The sequence below is a fragment of the Sphaeramia orbicularis genome, chromosome 14, assembly GCF_902148855.1.
Source record: "Sphaeramia orbicularis chromosome 14, fSphaOr1.1, whole genome shotgun sequence".
Lineage (NCBI taxonomy): Eukaryota > Metazoa > Chordata > Actinopteri > Kurtiformes > Apogonidae > Sphaeramia > Sphaeramia orbicularis.
Genome location: NC_043970.1, coordinates 3,945,660 through 3,963,537, shown reverse-complemented (window position 1 = coordinate 3,963,537; position 17,878 = coordinate 3,945,660). Strand labels below are relative to the sequence as shown.

At 33.5% G+C, this 17,878-nt stretch overlaps 1 protein-coding gene across 1 annotated transcript; it reads left to right on the top strand.

The window, feature by feature from the left end:
• Positions 1 to 17,617, top strand: ncf1 (neutrophil cytosolic factor 1). The gene is made up of 11 exons (XM_030154204.1): positions 1 to 113; positions 1,308 to 1,388; positions 1,482 to 1,557; positions 7,926 to 8,091; positions 8,181 to 8,239; positions 10,410 to 10,532; positions 12,349 to 12,456; positions 14,393 to 14,510; positions 14,613 to 14,720; positions 16,381 to 16,556; positions 17,399 to 17,617. The coding sequence occupies exons 1-11, from the start codon at positions 42 to 44 to the stop codon at positions 17,587 to 17,589; spliced, it is 1,278 nt and encodes a 425-aa protein (XP_030010064.1). The 5' UTR covers positions 1 to 41; the 3' UTR covers positions 17,590 to 17,617.
• The last annotated feature ends 261 nt before the right edge of the window (positions 17,618 to 17,878 follow it).

Genomic DNA, 17,878 nt, shown 5'->3' with positions numbered 1-17,878 from the left:
TTGATCTCAGTCGGAGTGTGTCACTGCTCTGTAATCTCAGCATGGAGGAGAACTACATCAGGCATGTGGAGCTGCTGGGCTACGAGAAACGACTCTACCCGAGTCAGCACTATGTAAGGATCCCATTTTATTTTTTTTATTCTACATAATCTTTCAAGTTTTTAGCCAAATATCTGCTTAACTTAGAGAAGTGAGTCCAGTTTCAGATGCTAATATTGATCATAGGGAATCTAGACACTTATCTGAGTTTAAATCACTGGTGGAAGATGTGATTATTTCTTTTCCATAAGTAAAAAAAAAAAAAAAAAATCAATACAACAGTGTAAAACAGTCTGGTACATTTAAAGGTACAGTAGTAGAATTAACACCAAAATGTATCTTAAGTATGAACATAAAATACTGGTTCATGTTTTATTATGTATGTTAACATTTAACTATTATCGATGAGATATCAGTGTTAGAGAGGCAAGAGGTGGAGCTTGACTGAAACTTTATATCATATATCCAAGTAAAAAAAAAATGCTGAAATAAATCTATTTTTGTATCTGACTGATGCAGAAGACAAAAAGTATGGAAACTCATTTTGAAAGGCTTTAACAACGTATTACATTTTATAAGCTAGTTAAATATTTCCATTGTGTGAAATCTTTATGAGAAAATTAACTAAAGTAATCAGAACTATATAATGGAGTAAAAAAGGTCTATGCTTCCTTCTGAAATATGATACTGGTCTACAAGTAAAATGTTTCCAGAATAAAAGTAGTGAAATTTTACCATTTGTGAGTCACTGATAAATAAAAATCCAGTCCTAAATGCTGGTTAGCTGAAGTTTCCCAGATACAGTTTTGGGTCAAAATGTGAAATTCGAGAATTAATGAGAGAATGGGTTTTACTCAAAAGAAATATTAGTGTCAGAGCTACCAGATCTACTTCAAAATATTGTCTGCACATGACAATACATTCACTTTACAAGTTCTATTAAGTGGAACATTTATAAATCTATTGTACAAATGTACATGAGCCAACATATGTTGTGTAATAACACTTTATCATATACCTTGAAAACATCAGCAAACCAGCGCTTTGGTCATTTGTTTTCCAATTAATCTTATTAAAATACATAACATTTAGCACATTTATTCTCTGAGGCAGATCATTTCTAAAAAAAAAAAAAAAAAAAAAAAAATTGTAGACCAGTGTAATGGAGTCAAAATTTGAACAAGTATGAAATTGCAGCATAAGTACATCAAACTTGTCCTTGACAGCAGTGATGGAGTACCAGCTTTAATCTAAACCTGTCTGTGCAGGTTTACATGCTGATGTTGAAATGGAGTGACCTCTCAGAAAAACTGATCTACAGGACATATCCTGAGATCCACACCTTCCATGTGAGTCCTTCTGCACTTACAAACAATAATGATGTTAAAAGATGGATCAGTGTCCGAGTCTGTGCTCAGAAGTGTTTTGTGTTTTCATTGCAGAAGTCGCTGAAGGAGATGTTTCCCATTGAGGCTGGTCAGATAGAAAAGAAAGACAGAATTATCCCTTCATTACCAGGTACATTTTACAGCAGGTATTTATGTGAACGTGTTTAGACAGATTCATTTGCATCACACATAACAGCCCATGCACATGCACTTTAAAAAATTTTATAAATATATATATATATATATATATATATATATATATATACACATATATTTTATGTTTAAAATACATTTTTGTTTGTTCATATGTGCTGATGTTCACTAACCTCACTTCTAAGTTAACAATAAGATTTGTTGCACATTGTTGCTGCTGAATAGGAGCACAGGTTACTAAAGAAATCAGAAAAAATCAAAATAAAAACTGACCAAAATCCTTTATATTGGGGTGTCAAACTCATTTTAGTTCAGGGGCCACATTCAGCTAAAGTTGATCTGAAGTGGGTCAAACCAGTAAAATATCAACATAATAATAAATAAATAATGTCAACACCAAACTTTTCTCAGTGTTTTACAGCGAAAAAAGTAAAATTACATCATGAAAATGTTTACATCTACAAACTAAACCTTCAAACAATGTGAATAACATGAACAAACTGAAAAAAAAATTGTAATTTTAACACTATTATGCTTTAGTTTATCATTTACACATGTACATTATAACTTACAGAACACAGTGGATCTACAGATACACAAAATATTTAGTAACAGGTGGAATATCATTAAAATTGCACTTTTCATTTCAGGTTGTTCATATTTGTTTAGGTTATGCAGATTTTTTGCAAAAATTATGTTTCATTTTACATTTACATTTATGCATTTGGCAGACGCTTTTTTCCAAAGCGACTTACAGGGGTAAACCAATAAATCACTCAATCAATCAAATTTTATTTATATAGCACCAGATCACAACAAAAAGCTATCTCATGACACTTTATATATATATATATATATATATATATATATATATATATATATACACACACATATATATAGTTGGTCAAAACCAGACTCTAGGCCAAGTGTTTTAGTGTAAATACATGCAAACATTTACATTTACAAAGAGAAAAATTTGGAGTTGTGAGTATTTATAGGTTATTATGAGAATGAATTGGTCTGAATGTGGAACCTGAACTAAAATGATTGTTCATATCTTAGTGTAATTTTTGCATTTCACAAATTCGTCCCAGGGGCCGGACTGGACCCTTTGGTGGGCCGGATTTGGCCCCCGGGCCGCATGTTTGACACCTGTGCTTTATATGTTTAGATTTCAGTCTGTGGAGAAATGGAGTTAGTTAACATTAACAAACTACTGACACAAAACACTGAACCATTAACACTCCAGCAACCATGGTCATTTTAACACAAACTCTACGTTCTGACAGTTTAGTAGGCTGGTAATAAATAATAATAATTCAATAATAATGAATAATTTTGTTTATTTGGCTCACTTTCAGACTGAAGGGTGTGCATGTTGTAATATCCTCTCAGGATGCACCTGTGGTTTTTAAACAGTTATGTTCCAGCGTACTTCTCTTTTCCTTAAAATAAGATGCGTCTTGCAGCAACTGTGAGCAGCCTTTAAAACGATTTGGTTTCTAGACTCACAGCCTAGAGCTGATATTGACAGAAGGGTTAGAACTGATTATCTATTAAAAAAAATAAAAATAATAATAATAATAATAATAAAATAAAATAAATAAATAAAAAAAAACTTTCCAAAACGAAGGAAAAAGACACTAAACTAAAACTGATGCTCATGTTACCAATGGCAATGTTCAAAACCTAATGCATACTGTAAGTGAGAAAAACCAGGAAATTGGAAGAATAATTGTTTTTGATATTTTTACAGTGAGTTTGTCTTCTTCCAGTGTCTTGTTGATTTAAAACATAACAATATTTAATGTACAAAACAAAAGATGCTCATGAATGATTAGAAATTTTCTTTTCTGATAAATAACTGTGATAGAACTCTGAAGAAAATGGAATAATTTCATCATTAATCTTCCTGTTAGTTTTTCTATCGTCCACACATTTTATCACAGTTGTTCCCTGGATCAATAAACCTTTGAGATGTGCTGCATAAAAAGTATAGTCTTTGACTTTTCCCATTCAGGTTTAATTATTCTTACATTTTTTTCATGTACTTTCACTTGTTAGATCTTGCAGGTGTCACAGACCAAACAGAAACATTGTGCATGTCTGTGATTTCACCTGATCGTTTTCTGTTCCTTTTCACTTATTTGGGTATATTTCCATGAAAACAGAAGTCGTAAGGTAAACTATCTGTTTGTGAACCCATTCTTACAAAACATTTGCAATGTGGAGGAAGACGAGTAAAAGACAAAACCTCAGGCCTGATGTAACTTCAATATGTAAACGTAAAAGCCAGGAAATTACCAGCTCATGAAACAAGTGATCGAGGCTGTTTTCAGTAGGTGCATCCATCTCATACACCTTCAGCCTGATATTTTCAGTTTCCCTTTGACCTGAACTGTGTAGTATTGTGGCGTGGCATGTAGGAAGTAGAGAATAGGCAAGATAGCAATGGAGAAACCTGGGAAATCATCATGAAACTCAATGCTTGATGGCAGTTTTTAGCTGAACCATTTTAATCAAGACTGTATCATCAACAGGAGCCAGTGCACAGTGGATCACGATATGATAGGATAAGATCCAGATTATGATAACTAAAATATTTGTGTAAATACCATGTGAAATAATGAAATAAATCAATCTTGAATGCTTAGCTTAATTTGTTGACAACTCTTGTTTCTCTGTTAGCTTTTACTAGTTAAATCTGTCTGTAGTGAAACCAATCTGCTTACTGTTTCTTGTGCTCTTTTTAGCTTTTCCTTAGACTCCATAGATATTAAAGTGCCATCAGACAGTTACTTTAGTCACCCGTCATTGCACTTTTTTTTTTTTTATAATTTTGGTTCAACAGTCTAAGGCAGGGGTGTCAAACTCATTTTAGTTCAGGGGCCACATTCACCCCAATGTGATCTCAAGTGGGCCGGACCAGTAAAATAATATCAGTGAAAAAAGTATAATTACATAATGATAATGTTTATATCTGCATAGTTTCCTTAAAAATCTGAATAACGTGAACAACTTGAAATGTCTTAAGAAAAACAAGTGCAGTTTTAACAATATTCTGCATCAGTTTATCAGTTTATCATTTACACGTGTGCATTACAACTTACATTACAATTACAAATACACAAAACATTTAGTAACAGGTAAAATATTGATGAAATTGCATTTACTTTTCTGAAGACATTTCACATTGTTCATATGTCTTCAGGTTATTTGAATTTTTTGTAAAAGGATAGTTTGTTAATGTAAACATTTTAATGTAATTTTGCTTTTTTTTTTTTTACACAAAACAAAGATAAAATCTGCAGTTGTCATTATTTATAGGTTATTATGACACTATTTTTCTAGTCTGACCCAACTGAGATCTAATTGGTTTATATGTGTATGTATGGAACCTGAAATAACATGATTTTTACACTACTGATTAATATCTTCAGTGTAATTTTTGCATTTCACAAATTCATCCGGGCCAGACTGGACCCTTTGGCTGGCCGGATTTGGCCCCCGGGCCACATGTTTGACACCTGTGGTCTAAGGGCTCAGAGAAACCTAGACTTCATATGCTTTGTGCTGTTTGCTGCCTTGGTGTAAGTTTTTTTTTTTTTTTTTTAGTTTAGTTTATGTACACACCCATATAGACATACCAGAAGAGTACATAGATAAATAAGTACATGCATACATAAATCCTTGAAGGCAACACAAATAAATACACAATAAAGTAACAATAAGACAAAGTAAACAACAGCAACAATCATACAAAAGATAACAATCAACAAACACACAAAAAACAAAGAACAAACAAAATAAGTCAAGACAGAATCTTAATGTAACATCAGTATTAGGGCCGTCTATCTTTGTCCTAGGACCAGACCATCTGTTTAAATACTAGTTTAACCCTTTCATGCATGAATTATAAGACCCTTAATCAAGTTTTTTATTTGTGAGTGTTTTTATTCCTCGAGGCATTAAAAAACACACAATGCGATTGAAATAGTTTTTATGAACCCATTTTTTATGGAGTTGCAAAAATGTCCACTCAGCTGAACACCATGCATTAAATTTTTGAAGCAAAGAGACATAATTACTGATAAACTGTGTGAAAACTATGAAATGAAAGCATGTTTAACCCTTTCATGCATAGTGGTCACTCCAGTGGACAGCTATTCTACAGCTGTTCTCCTGTCTATTCATGGGTTTTGTTGTTTTAGTTCCATATCAGCCGACAAAGTGCACTCTTATGCATTATCCCAAACACTGCAATTCATACAATTACTGTAACTTTGCTGCTCTTGATAAACCTGATCTTCAGTAACATGTTTTAGTGTGCAGGGTGGGGAAGCAAAATGTACAATATTTTGAGGCAGGGATTGAAAGACAGTGTATGACCAATTAGTTTATTGAAAGTCATGAGAATTTATTTGCCACAAGAAAATGTCCATAATAGAAAATGTTTTTATTCTATGTGTCCTCCTTCTTTCTCAATAACTGCCTTCACACGCTTCCTGAAACTTGCGCAAGTGTTCCTCAAATATTCGGGTGACAACTTCTCCCATTCTTCTTTAATAGTATCTTCCAGACTTTCTCGTAATAGCTTTGCTCATAGTCATTCTCTTCTTTCCATTATAAACAGTCTTTATGGACACTTCAACTATTTTTGAAATCTCCTTTGGTGTGACGAGTGCATTCAGCAAATCACACACTCTTTGACGTTTGCTTTCCTGATTACTCGTATGGGCAAAAGTTTCTGAAAAGGTATGGATAATAGTGTTAGGTATGATTATGACATCAGTATATGTTTGGTTTCAAAACAATTGACGTAGTGCCTGCTGAGAAAAAACAACTAAATGTTCATTGTAAATTTTGCTTCCCCACCCTGTAAATCAATTGCTAACTGTTATTAGACTGTAATTAATAGTTTTCTGAACTAAAAAGTTTTTGGGTTTTTTTGCATATCCTCCTGAGACCCAGCAATGCATTTTGTCCTCTATAGGGGACAAAAGTTTGACAGTTTAACTTAAATGCTGTCCATTGCAAAGGACATTCCATTAAAAAAAATAAATCAATAAATAAATTAAAATGATTTTTAAAAATGTATCTGAAAAAACTTGCATAATGCAGATTCCAATCGACAATTTTTTTTACTGTAAAAAAGCTAAAATTGTCAATTTCCTGGGTCTCAGGAGGATATTATCTTCATGAAATGAGTAATAACTAGTATTAGAGTATGGTAAAATGTGTGAAAATGTCAGATTAGTGGCATTAAAACTGTTTTTATTTCATAGTTTTCACACAGTAGAAGTAGTTTTCACTTTCTGATGAGTTTTATATACATGTTTCTTTGCTTAAAACATAAATGCATGGTGTCCAGCTGAGTGGACATTTTTGTAACTCCACGAAAAATAGATTCAGAAAACAAAATTTCAATTGCATTGTTTTTTTTTGTTTTTTTTTTTCATGCCTAAAGAGGAATAAAAACACTTAGAAAAAACTATTGACCAAGGTGCTCATAATTCATGCATGAAAGGGTTAATGCTGCTAATCTGATGTTTTCTCATCTTTTATCATACACCAATACTAGTCATTACTCACTTCATGGAGATAATATGTAAAAAAAAAAAAACAAAAACAAAAACAAAAACCACAAAAACCTGTTGATTACAGTTTAATAACAATAACAAGCAACTGATTTACTCTCAAACATGTTAGTGCAGATCAGATTTATCAAGAACAGCAAAGTTACAGTAACAGTATGAATTGCAGTGTATAGGATGGTGCATGCACTGCAAAAATCTAAATCTTACCAAGTGTATTTTCCTCATTTCTACTAAAATATCTCATCACATGTAAAATAAGACATAATCACCTATAGAGTAACATTTTTTTACTTAATTCAAACAGAAAAATCTGCCAATGGAACAAGTGAAAATTATCTTGGCAAGATTTCTTGAAATAAGATTTTGCAGACCTATTGTCTAAAAATAAGTTCTTATGTCTCACTGAAAAGTTCCTCTTTAGGTGACTGTCTTATTTTAAGTGTGATGAGATATTTGGATTAGAAATGAGAAAAATACACCTGGTCAGATTTAGATTTTTGCAGTGTGAGCGTCCACTGTGTTGGCTGATATAGAACTAAAACAACAAAATCCATGAATGTACAAGAGAATAGCTGTCCACTGTAGTGACCACTATGCATGAAAGGGTTAAATCGGTGGATATTTTGGCGTTCCTTGTGTTAGATATCCAGACTGCTCCAAAGTTTCACTCCACATACAGACAAACAAAAACATTTACGAGGGGTTCAAAATTTTGGTAACGTAAAGGCTGATGTGTTGTTTGTGTCAGCGCCACGGTGGGTGGAAAGTGACAAGTCAAGGGAAACCAAGAAGACCACCTTGGCAGAGTACTGTCTGTCTCTGATCAGCCTGCCACCTCACATCTCACGCTGTAAACACCTTACCAATTTCTTCAAAGTCCGTCCTGAAGATGAAAACCCACCAGCGCCAAACATGTCAGTATCAAACTACATCCTTTTCCATTTGATGTGCTGACCTTGACAATGATGCCATTTAAGCTGATGTAAGATGACCTTTATTCCAGACTGAAAAGAAATGAGACGTTTGTTGTGTCCAGAGAGCTGGCCAGAGGGAATGCATCTGGTAAGAGTCGCTTTAAACCACTTTACTTTTTAAATCAGCCTCATTTGTCTTTGATCGTTAATAACGTTTTATACAAGCAAAAAACAGCTCTGAGAAAAAGAAGAAACCTAAGGTCCTGCTATTGATAGATATGTGTTTTGGTATAATTAAACAGTTTTTTATTTGAATATAGCAACTACTGACATTTTTCCCTACTCAGTTCAGTTCACATTTTATTTACAAATCATTTAAAAAATACCTATGCAACTTGTATTCATAATATACAGCAAGATATGATTTTGTAAAAAGGGTAACCCCAGAAGCTATCCATAGATTATAAACTGGGGCCCAAGACAGTAAGCAAACAGTACAACTGATTATGAAGACTATTTCTACCTAAGCTAAAACATAACCCTTGCTCTAAAACAACTGAAGGTAATTCCATAAATACAGAGAGCATAGAATTTAGACAGTATCAACACATCAGCACATCAGGCACATGAGGCAAAAATACAATAACACAGGCTTACATTAAACATATTCCAAAAGCAGTTTTTGTTTTAAATGCTTTTTAAATATTGACAGGAATGCAGACTCTTTTATGATGCTCTCAATCTCATTCCAAGTCTGCAGACCTTTAACTGTCACACTAAGACTTAAGCGTTTCAGTGTCCGTTCTTTCCCCTTATATGATGTTTCCCTCTCGTGTTGTGTAGGTGAGTAGGTAAATAAATTGGAAGGAGATGACAGTCATCATTTTGTCAAAATATTACCTTATACATTACACAGTCATTGTGGAAAGTGTTGGACTCAGTGAGTTTCAGAAGTTTGTACCTATAGAAAAGAGGATCAGAGAGAGCATTTTACCTAGTCCATGAGATTACTCGAATGTCTTTCTTTTGTTAGATCTGTACTTAATTAATCAAAATATGAAAATATTGTAGAGCTTGTAAAACATTTCCAGAGAGTGTCAACTGGTTTTCAGTGAAAAATGCAAAGTTCTTCAAATCAGTATTTAGTGGAGTAATGATGTTAGTTACTTGTGTTAATTGTGTTTAATCTTTCATATTGCTGCTACACTGTAAAAAAAAAAAATCTGTAATTTAACAGAATTTTCCCTGTTTATTTAACAGATTTTTCCTGTATTTTCAAGATACAGGAAAATGTTAATGAAATTACAAAAACAGACTGTGATTTTACATGTCAAATGTAAAATAACACGAAAAAACTGTAACTGTGAATAACCAAAAAATTTCAATTTTCTAAAGGAGTTTTTTTCTTTTTTCACAGAAAAATACCGTTAAAATACATTTGCAAATGTATCATGATTTCACAAATATGTCTTTTCTTTCTATGAGATTAAACTGTTGATTTAAAGTTTAATACTGTAAAAAAAAAAGACATAAAATTACTGATAATTAACCATCAAAGAAGTATTTGTTCTGTAAGTTTAACAAGACTTGTTTGTTAATTGACAAATATCTTGTGTAATTACCGGAGGTTTAACAACAAAAATGTTGAATAAATGTGTTTTTGTGAATGTATAAAATGTGTAAGCACTGATAAACTGTCCAAATATAGTTTTTATCAGTGGATTGTACAACTGAGTCTCATTGAAAATTATTTATACATATATTTATAGGTAATTTTATTGTTTTAATATATGTAAATATTCTGTATTAAACATTAAAAATTCAAAAAAATATGCAAAATCTCATGTAAAGTTAGGGCAAAAAAACTGTATTTTAATTATGGAAAATTACCGTATTTTTATGAGATGGTTATTTTCCATTATTTAACAGTATTTTTTCGTCACCCCTGCTGCCGGAATATTACCATTTTTTTACTAGTTGTTTTTTATTTTTTTGATTTTTTTTTTTACAGCGTACTTTATGCAAGTATTTTGGCTTTGAATGACGGCCTGAGACTATCCAATAGGGGTTAGGTCTGGAAAAACAGAGTGGTTACTTCATTTTTTTTTCAGAGCTGCGTATGTTTGAAGTCCTAGAAATGACAAGAATGCCAATGCTGGCTTGTGAAGTTGTTTTATTTGTTGGATCTTCATAATTGTTTCCATGATGCTTTAAAATACTCAAGCTTCATGTTTTTTTCCGATATCAAGTCTCCGGCAGCCTTCAGTGTGTCCTGGATGTGTCTGTTCTGAAATGTTAAACTATGTTTTACCCCACAGAGATTTCTGGCCCGATCATCATGGACACATACAGGGTGGTGGCAGACTTCACCAAAACATCCAAACATGAGATCAGTCTGTGCACTGGTGACCTGGTGGAGATTGTGGAGAAAAATCAGAACGGTGAGAGGAATTATAAGCTGAAAAGAAATGCAATATTATTGGACAAAAGTTTATTTACATTTTTGCCCAATAAGTCTAGCATTTTTAATATTTTCATGACTTTGTGGAACAATCTGGAGTAAGAGATAAAGCAAAGTACAAACATACATATATTTAAAAAGAGGTATAAAAAATTATTTCTAAATACGTATATGGAAGATGAGGGATAAAAACTGCCCCAAATACAATTTGTGATTTCTTTGAATTAAGAGAGAGTAATTATAATTTTATAATAATTTATATTTGTAGATGGACTGGGGTTGTGGGTGTGAAATTATGGAATGGACCTGATGATGAACTTCAGTTGTTCACTTCTTTGACAAAGTTTAAAAAAATACCTTAAGTTTAAAATCATTTAGGAATATTGAATTGAGATAGTAAATATGTTTTTGCTGTTGATTTTTTTTTTTTTTTTTTTTTTTTTATGATGTGAATGCTCAATGCTGTACACATTTAATTTAATGTAAGCAGTGTATCAGGTGAAAAGGATAGGCACAAAAATAAGCTTTTACTTCTAGCCTATTCCTTTTTTGGTTTTTATGTTTATTATGATTATTGTTCTAAGTGCAATGATTAATGTACTAACCAAATATAAGTTCATTCATTCATTCATCCATGTAAATAAATAGAGACACTAACACTGCTTTTCCATTACACTGTTTGAACACTACTACTAGACTATACTCAACCTCTTTGTTTTGGTCGTTTTCCATTACAGTTGCGTACCACATCAGTGTGGGTGGGGTCCTCAGAGTAGGGCGGCTGGGTATCATTTGTATGTGACACAAACACACACAACACAGGACATGGGGTCACTCTCATTACTCAGTCTGAATTGGTACTAAAAAAGTACCTTTCACCAGGTACTAGCCCCGGTTCATTGATGCCAACTTAATACTTTTGTTGACAGATTTAGCAACTTGTCAGACTACATCAGCAACTTTTTTTTTTCTTTTTCAAAAAGCACCTGGAAACAAATTTAGCTACTTTTAAAATTTGTGCAGAAATTTTAATCAGCTTTGAAAAGTGACTCAAATGCTAAAACACAGACGTTTCCCCTCTAAATGACACCAAATGATTTACTGTCACATTCAGACAAACCCACGGTCTGTCTGTGGCTGGAATAGTCAGTATTTGACACTTAGACCCTGTGTTAGTATATTTAGTGATTTGTCAGACCCCCCTAGAGACTCTTTATTAAAAAAGTGGCGCGTGACAAATCTATCAACTTTTTCTGGTGTTATTGGAGACTTTTGGAGACTCTGATGTGAAAACATGTATCGTTCTTCGCCCAAAACAAATCACTGAATGGAAAATAAATCAGTCCCATTGAATTTGACAGTTTTCCCTATTGTCTCTTTTTGGCCCATTTCAGTTGTTAATTTAGACTAAAACCTTTAAATGTTATGGTTGAAAATGTTCATGTTTTACTGTGACTTGTTGTAGGCTCCTAAGTGTTAAAAAACCAAACCAAACTAAAAAAAAATTAAGCTAAAACCTGAACAAATAAATAAATAACCTAAGTAACTTGTCTCGAATGTCTCTTTTGGGTCACTTTAGCCAGTCCCCAAGCCCGGATAAAGAAGGAGGGTTAGAATTGGGATATTAAAAAATACACAGAGCTCACTTGTAGTTCTAAACTAATTTTTTTTTTGTTTCCCCCACAGTGTTACTCCTCTCTCCTGCATCGTTCATTACAATTACATGCACATTTACAGTTATGCAAATTATGTGATGACATCATTTAACAACCTCTGGTTTTTGGTGTTGTGTTCAGGCTGGTGGTTCTGCCAGTTTGAGTCTAAAAACGGGTGGATCCCAGCATCCTACCTGGAGCCTCTGGACGGACCGGAGGAGGCCGAGGAGGGTCAGCCAGACTACGAAGGCAAGCTGTTTTCTGTGTCTGGATTTAACACCTTAGGGCAGGGCTGTCAAACTCATGTTAGTTCAGTTCCACATTCAGCCCAATTTGATCTCAAGTGGGCTGGACCAGTAAAATAGTAACAGTGAAAACAGTAAAGTTATATTATGTTCAAGCTTACATCTACAAAGTTTCCTTAAAAATCTGAATAACATGAACAACTTGAATTGTTTTAAGAAAAACAATTGCAATTTTAACAATATTCTGCCTCTGTTTATCAGTTTATCATTTACACATGCGCATTACAGTTGCACAAAACATTTAGTAACAGGCAGAATATTGGTAAAATTGCATTTACTTTTCTTAAGACATTTCCATTTGTTCATATTTGTTCAGGTTATTCATGTTTTTGTAAAAGAGTAGTTTGGTAATGTAAATATTTTCATGTAATTTTACTTTTTTACAGCAAAAAAACAAAGAGAGAATTTGGGGTTGTCATTATTTATGGGTTATAATGATAATATTTTACTGGTCTGACCCACTTGAAATCTAATTGGACTGTATGTGGAACCTGAATTAAAATGATTTTGACACCATTGTTTGTTGATATCTTGAGTGTAATTTTTGTATTTCACAAATTCATCATGCGGGCTCAATTGGACCCTTTGGCGGGCCAGATTTGGCCCCTGGGCCGCACGTTTGACACCTGTGCCTTAGGGTAGGGGTGTCAAACTCACTTTAGTTCAGGGGCCACATTCAGCTAAATTTGGTCTAAAGTGGGTCGAACCAGTAAATTGTAACATAATAAGATATAAATAATGTCAGCTCCAAAATTATCTATGTTTTAGAGTGAAAAAAAAAGTCAAATTAACCCTTTCATGCATAGTGGTCACTACAGTGGACGTCTATTCAAAGCTGTTATCTTACATATTCATGGATTTTTTTTGTTTAGTTCCATATTAGCCAATTCAGTGGACGCACCATTGCTGTAACTTTAATGTTCTTGATAAACCTGATCTGCACTAACATGTTTGAGTGTAAGTCAGTTCCTTGTTATTGTTATTAAACTGTAATTAACTTTTTTTTTTTAAACAAAAAGGGTTTTTTTATGCATATTATCTCCATAAAGTGAGTAATAACTAATATTAGAGTATGTTAAAATGTGACAAAACATCAGATTAGCAGCATTTAAAAAATGTATTCATAAATACATGTTTCTTTGCTTCAAAAATTAAACTCATGGTGTCCAGCTGAATGGATATTTTTGCAAATTCCATGAAAAATAGATTCATAAAAATATTCAATCAAAGTGTTTTTTTCATGCCTGAGGAGGAATAAAAACACTCAGGAAAAAATCTTGATTAAGGTTCCCATAATTCATGCATGAAAGGGTTAAACAATGAAAATGTTTACACCTACAAACTATCCTTTCAAACAATGTAAATAACGTGAGCAAACGGGAAAAAAATTGTGTAATTTTAACAATATTCTGCCTCAGTTTATCATTTACACATGTTCATTATAACTTACAGATCACTACAAATACACAAAACATTTAATATTAGGCAGAATATTGTTAAAATTGAACTAACTTTTCTTAAAACATTTCAGGTTGTTCATATTTGTTCAGGTTATTCACATTTCTTGTGAAATTATACTTTGTTTTAGTGTAAATACATGAAAATATTTACATTTACAAAGAGAAAATTTGAAGTTGTATGTATTTATAGGTTATTATGACATTGAATTTGTTTGAATGTGGAACCTGAACCAAAATGATTGTGAATATCTTCAGTGTAATTTTTGCATTTCACAAATTCATCCTGGCTGGATTGGACCCTTTGGCGGGCCAGATTTGGCCCCCGGGCCGCATGTTTGACACCTGTGCCTTAGGGTATGTTAAAAGGCATTGTGAGCCTTTCCCTGTGTATTTCTTAAAGTATGTTGTGTGTCTGTGCAGGAGAGCTTTACATTACCAACAGAGCCTACAAGGCGGAGCAGGAGGATGAAATTACTCTGGAGATGGGGGAGTCCGTTGAGGTCATCCACAAGCTGTTGGACGGCTGGTGGGTCGTAAGGTATGATCTGCTGTGTTTATGCATACACAAAGATACACACAGAACTGTTAAAATCAGTGATACTTTCATATATATATGTACTTATATACATGTTTTGTACAGAAAAGGTGACGAGACGGGTCATTTCCCCTCAATGTTCCTGCAGAAGGCTGGCAAGAAGGCAACACTAGAGAGGATTAACCCACTGGTGCAGAAAGTACCACCTCGCAGGTATGTGACACATTATACAGTGGAACCAGAAAAACAGAGAAATGATAGACTTCTGTTGAAAAAACACAAGCATAAAGCTACAGTTTTTTTTTCCCATTCTCCACACATTAAAAAATGCATTTTGATTTACCAGATTAACTTAAAACTCGGGTTAAAACCTGTAAATTTACACATATAATTTGACTATTTTTGTTAATCTAGTGTAGAGGTGTCAAACTCATTTTAGTTCAGGGGCCACATACAGCCTAAAATGAAATAAAGTGGGTCAGACCAGTAAAATAATGTAAATAATAGGATAAGAACTTATAAATAATATCAACTCCAAAGTTTTCCCTGTTTCTGAGTGAAAAAAGTAAAATTCCGTAATGAAAATGTTTACATCTTCGAACCGTACTTGAACATAACATGAACAAATATGAACAACCTGAAAATTCTTAAGAAAAATAAGTGTAATTTTAACAATATTACACCTCAGTTGATCGTTTATACATGTGCATGACAACGTACAGATCACAGTAGCTCTACAAATACACAAAACATTTAATAATATGCAGAAAATTGTTAAAATACTATACACTTCTCTCAAGACATTTCAGGTTGTTCATATTTTTTGTGAAAGGCTAGTCTGTAAATGTTAACATTTTTGTGTCATTTTCCTGTTTTGGTACTAAAACAAAAAGAAAAATTTGCTTTTTTAAAATTATTTATAGGTTATTATGACAGTATTTTACTGGTCTGACCCACTTTAGATTGGACATCCTTGATTGATAATATCTTCAGTGTAATTTTTATATTTCACAAATTCATTTCAGGGGCCAGATTGGACCCTTAGGTGGGCCGGATTTGTTTGACACCTGTGATCTAGTGTGAGAATGGCACTATCATGACTCTTTGTGTGATGTGCTACTTTGCACGTACTTCCTCTTTGGGAAATATAGTATATTGGGTCACTTCAAAAGAAGGGGAAGTTTGCAACCTAAAATTTCTCTGTCTACAAAAGAACAAAGTGATTTCATTTCTCTAATTTAGTTTTCTAATATTCCAGCAGTCATTTATCTGCAGTGTCACTTGCAAATAATGAGGCTTGTATTATGTGTTTGTTGACTTGTGGGCTTACATTACATCAAATATTTCCAACAATGCTCAATATCACAATGAACCATCCTGTTTATATGGTTGCCTCTGTGTAAACATGATTTTTGTTTTAGTCAGATTGGATATATTTCCACCAGCAATGCCAGTGAAGACAGTAACTCTGTCTGTAACTGGTTCCATGTTACTTGTAGATGTCATCTCCTGCATCTTTTGTTAATGTTTTCATTGAGGGACCCCTAGTGGCAGAAATTATGTAGTGGACATTTAAATGATCAAACAGGCAACCAACACTGTCAAAGTTCAGTCTTCTGTTTCTTTAATCTTCAAGTTCAAAATGGAGCAGGTGGAAAAAAAAAAAAAAACAGTTTCAAATATCATTGGTTAATCCATAAATACCGGCAGCTTCTCTCCCTACAGTTTAAATTCTGTATATATTTGTGTAAATATAACAGCTTCTAAGTGTGAAATACAAAGAAGAATTGGTTCCCACTAGTCTTTATATTCCAAAAGCATATCTGCATGTCCTTTGACTGTGTTTTTTTTTTTTTTTTTTTTTTAACTGCAGGTCCACCATCCGAAATGCCAAGAGCATCCACAGCAGGCCTCGTCAGAAGATCAGCCAGGAAGCGTACCGCAGGAACAGTCGCCGCTACCTCCAGCAGAAGAGTGGCCGCCGTTTGGAGCCCAAGCAGAACTCCAAGACGATGGCAAAGTCACCACTGAGCGAGAGGAAGAACCAAGGTCATTCATGGCTGACTTTCCATTCTATTAGATATCAGATCATGTGTTTAGTATTGTGTGCATGCCATCCTTAACCATTTCATGCATGAATTATGAAAACTGTAATCAAGATTTTTTTCCTGTTTTTATTCCTCTTTAGGCATTAAAAAACAATGTGATTGAAAAAAAATTTATGAACCTATTTTTCATGGATTTGCAAAAATGTCCACTCAGCTGGACACCATACGTTTAATTTTTGAAGCAACAAAACATGTATTTACAAAAATACTGTGTGAAAACTATGAAATATGAAAATTTTTAATGTTGCTAATCTGATATTTTCTCACATTGTAACATACTCTAATACTAGTTATTACTCACTTCTTGGAGATAATATGCACAAAAAAAAAAAAAAAAAAATGTTGTTAATTACAGTCTAATAAAAATAACAAGCAGTTGATTTACGCTCCAACATGTTACGACAGATCGGGTTTATCAAGAACAGCAAAGTTACAAGAATGGTATCAATTGCAGTGTATAGGATGATGCATAAGTGCCAAAGGTGTTGGCTGATATGCAAATAAAACAACACAATCCATGAATATACCAGAGAACTGCTATGAATAGCTGTCCACTGTAGTGACCACTATGCATGAAAGGGTTAAGTAAAGGGACACACAGTGCTGTCCAGTACATTTTTTATTCTCCTGCCTCTTCTTCCTCCTAAAATTTCAGTACATAACTTGCCCCACAGCTTTGAGAAAACACATACAGGTTACACTTCAAAATGAGAAAAATTGTAAAAAAAAAAAAAAAAAAAAAAAAAAGAATGAAAATTGTAAAACAATATTTCTAACCAACAGACAACATTCCTGAAGAATCCAGTTCCAGTTCAGAGAGTGAAATGAAGAAGAAGGCTCCGCTGGTCCCTCCTCGGCCCAGCCCGGAGCTCATCCTGGAGCGCTGCACCAATAAAACCCGCAAGAGAGTCAGCATCACTCCAGCCGAGCCTGACTCCAACACCACGGAAAACAAGGATAAAAATGAGTTTTAGGGAAACAAATGGTTGTTTCTGATGCAAAGAACCATCAAAATTCAATTTATTGGCCACCAAAGGGAAGGCACATATTTGGTTCCAGTCATATGTAGGTGTATCTCCATCCAGCTGTTTTTTTTTCCGCATTCTCAATTTGCAATTAAAAAACCTCAGTAGAAATGAATGACAGATATTCCACAAAGAAAAAAAAAGTTGCACAAACAATTTTTACACCTTGGAAAGATGGAAAACTCTTACTAGTGATGCAGCAGTGGAATGAATGGAAATGCATACACATAGATTTGAA

Bases quoted from the DNA above. Each gene is read 5' to 3' on its own strand.
- ncf1 (XM_030154204.1), top strand. From the start codon at position 42: ATGGAGGAGAACTACATCAGGCATGTGGAGCTGCTGGGCTACGAGAAA. The intron at 14,721-16,380 runs GTATGTGACACA...TTTTAACTGCAG, and splicing joins CAGAAAGTACCACCTCGCAG to GTCCACCATCCGAAATGCCA. The intron at 16,557-17,398 runs GTCATTCATGGC...TCTAACCAACAG, and splicing joins GAGCGAGAGGAAGAACCAAG to ACAACATTCCTGAAGAATCC.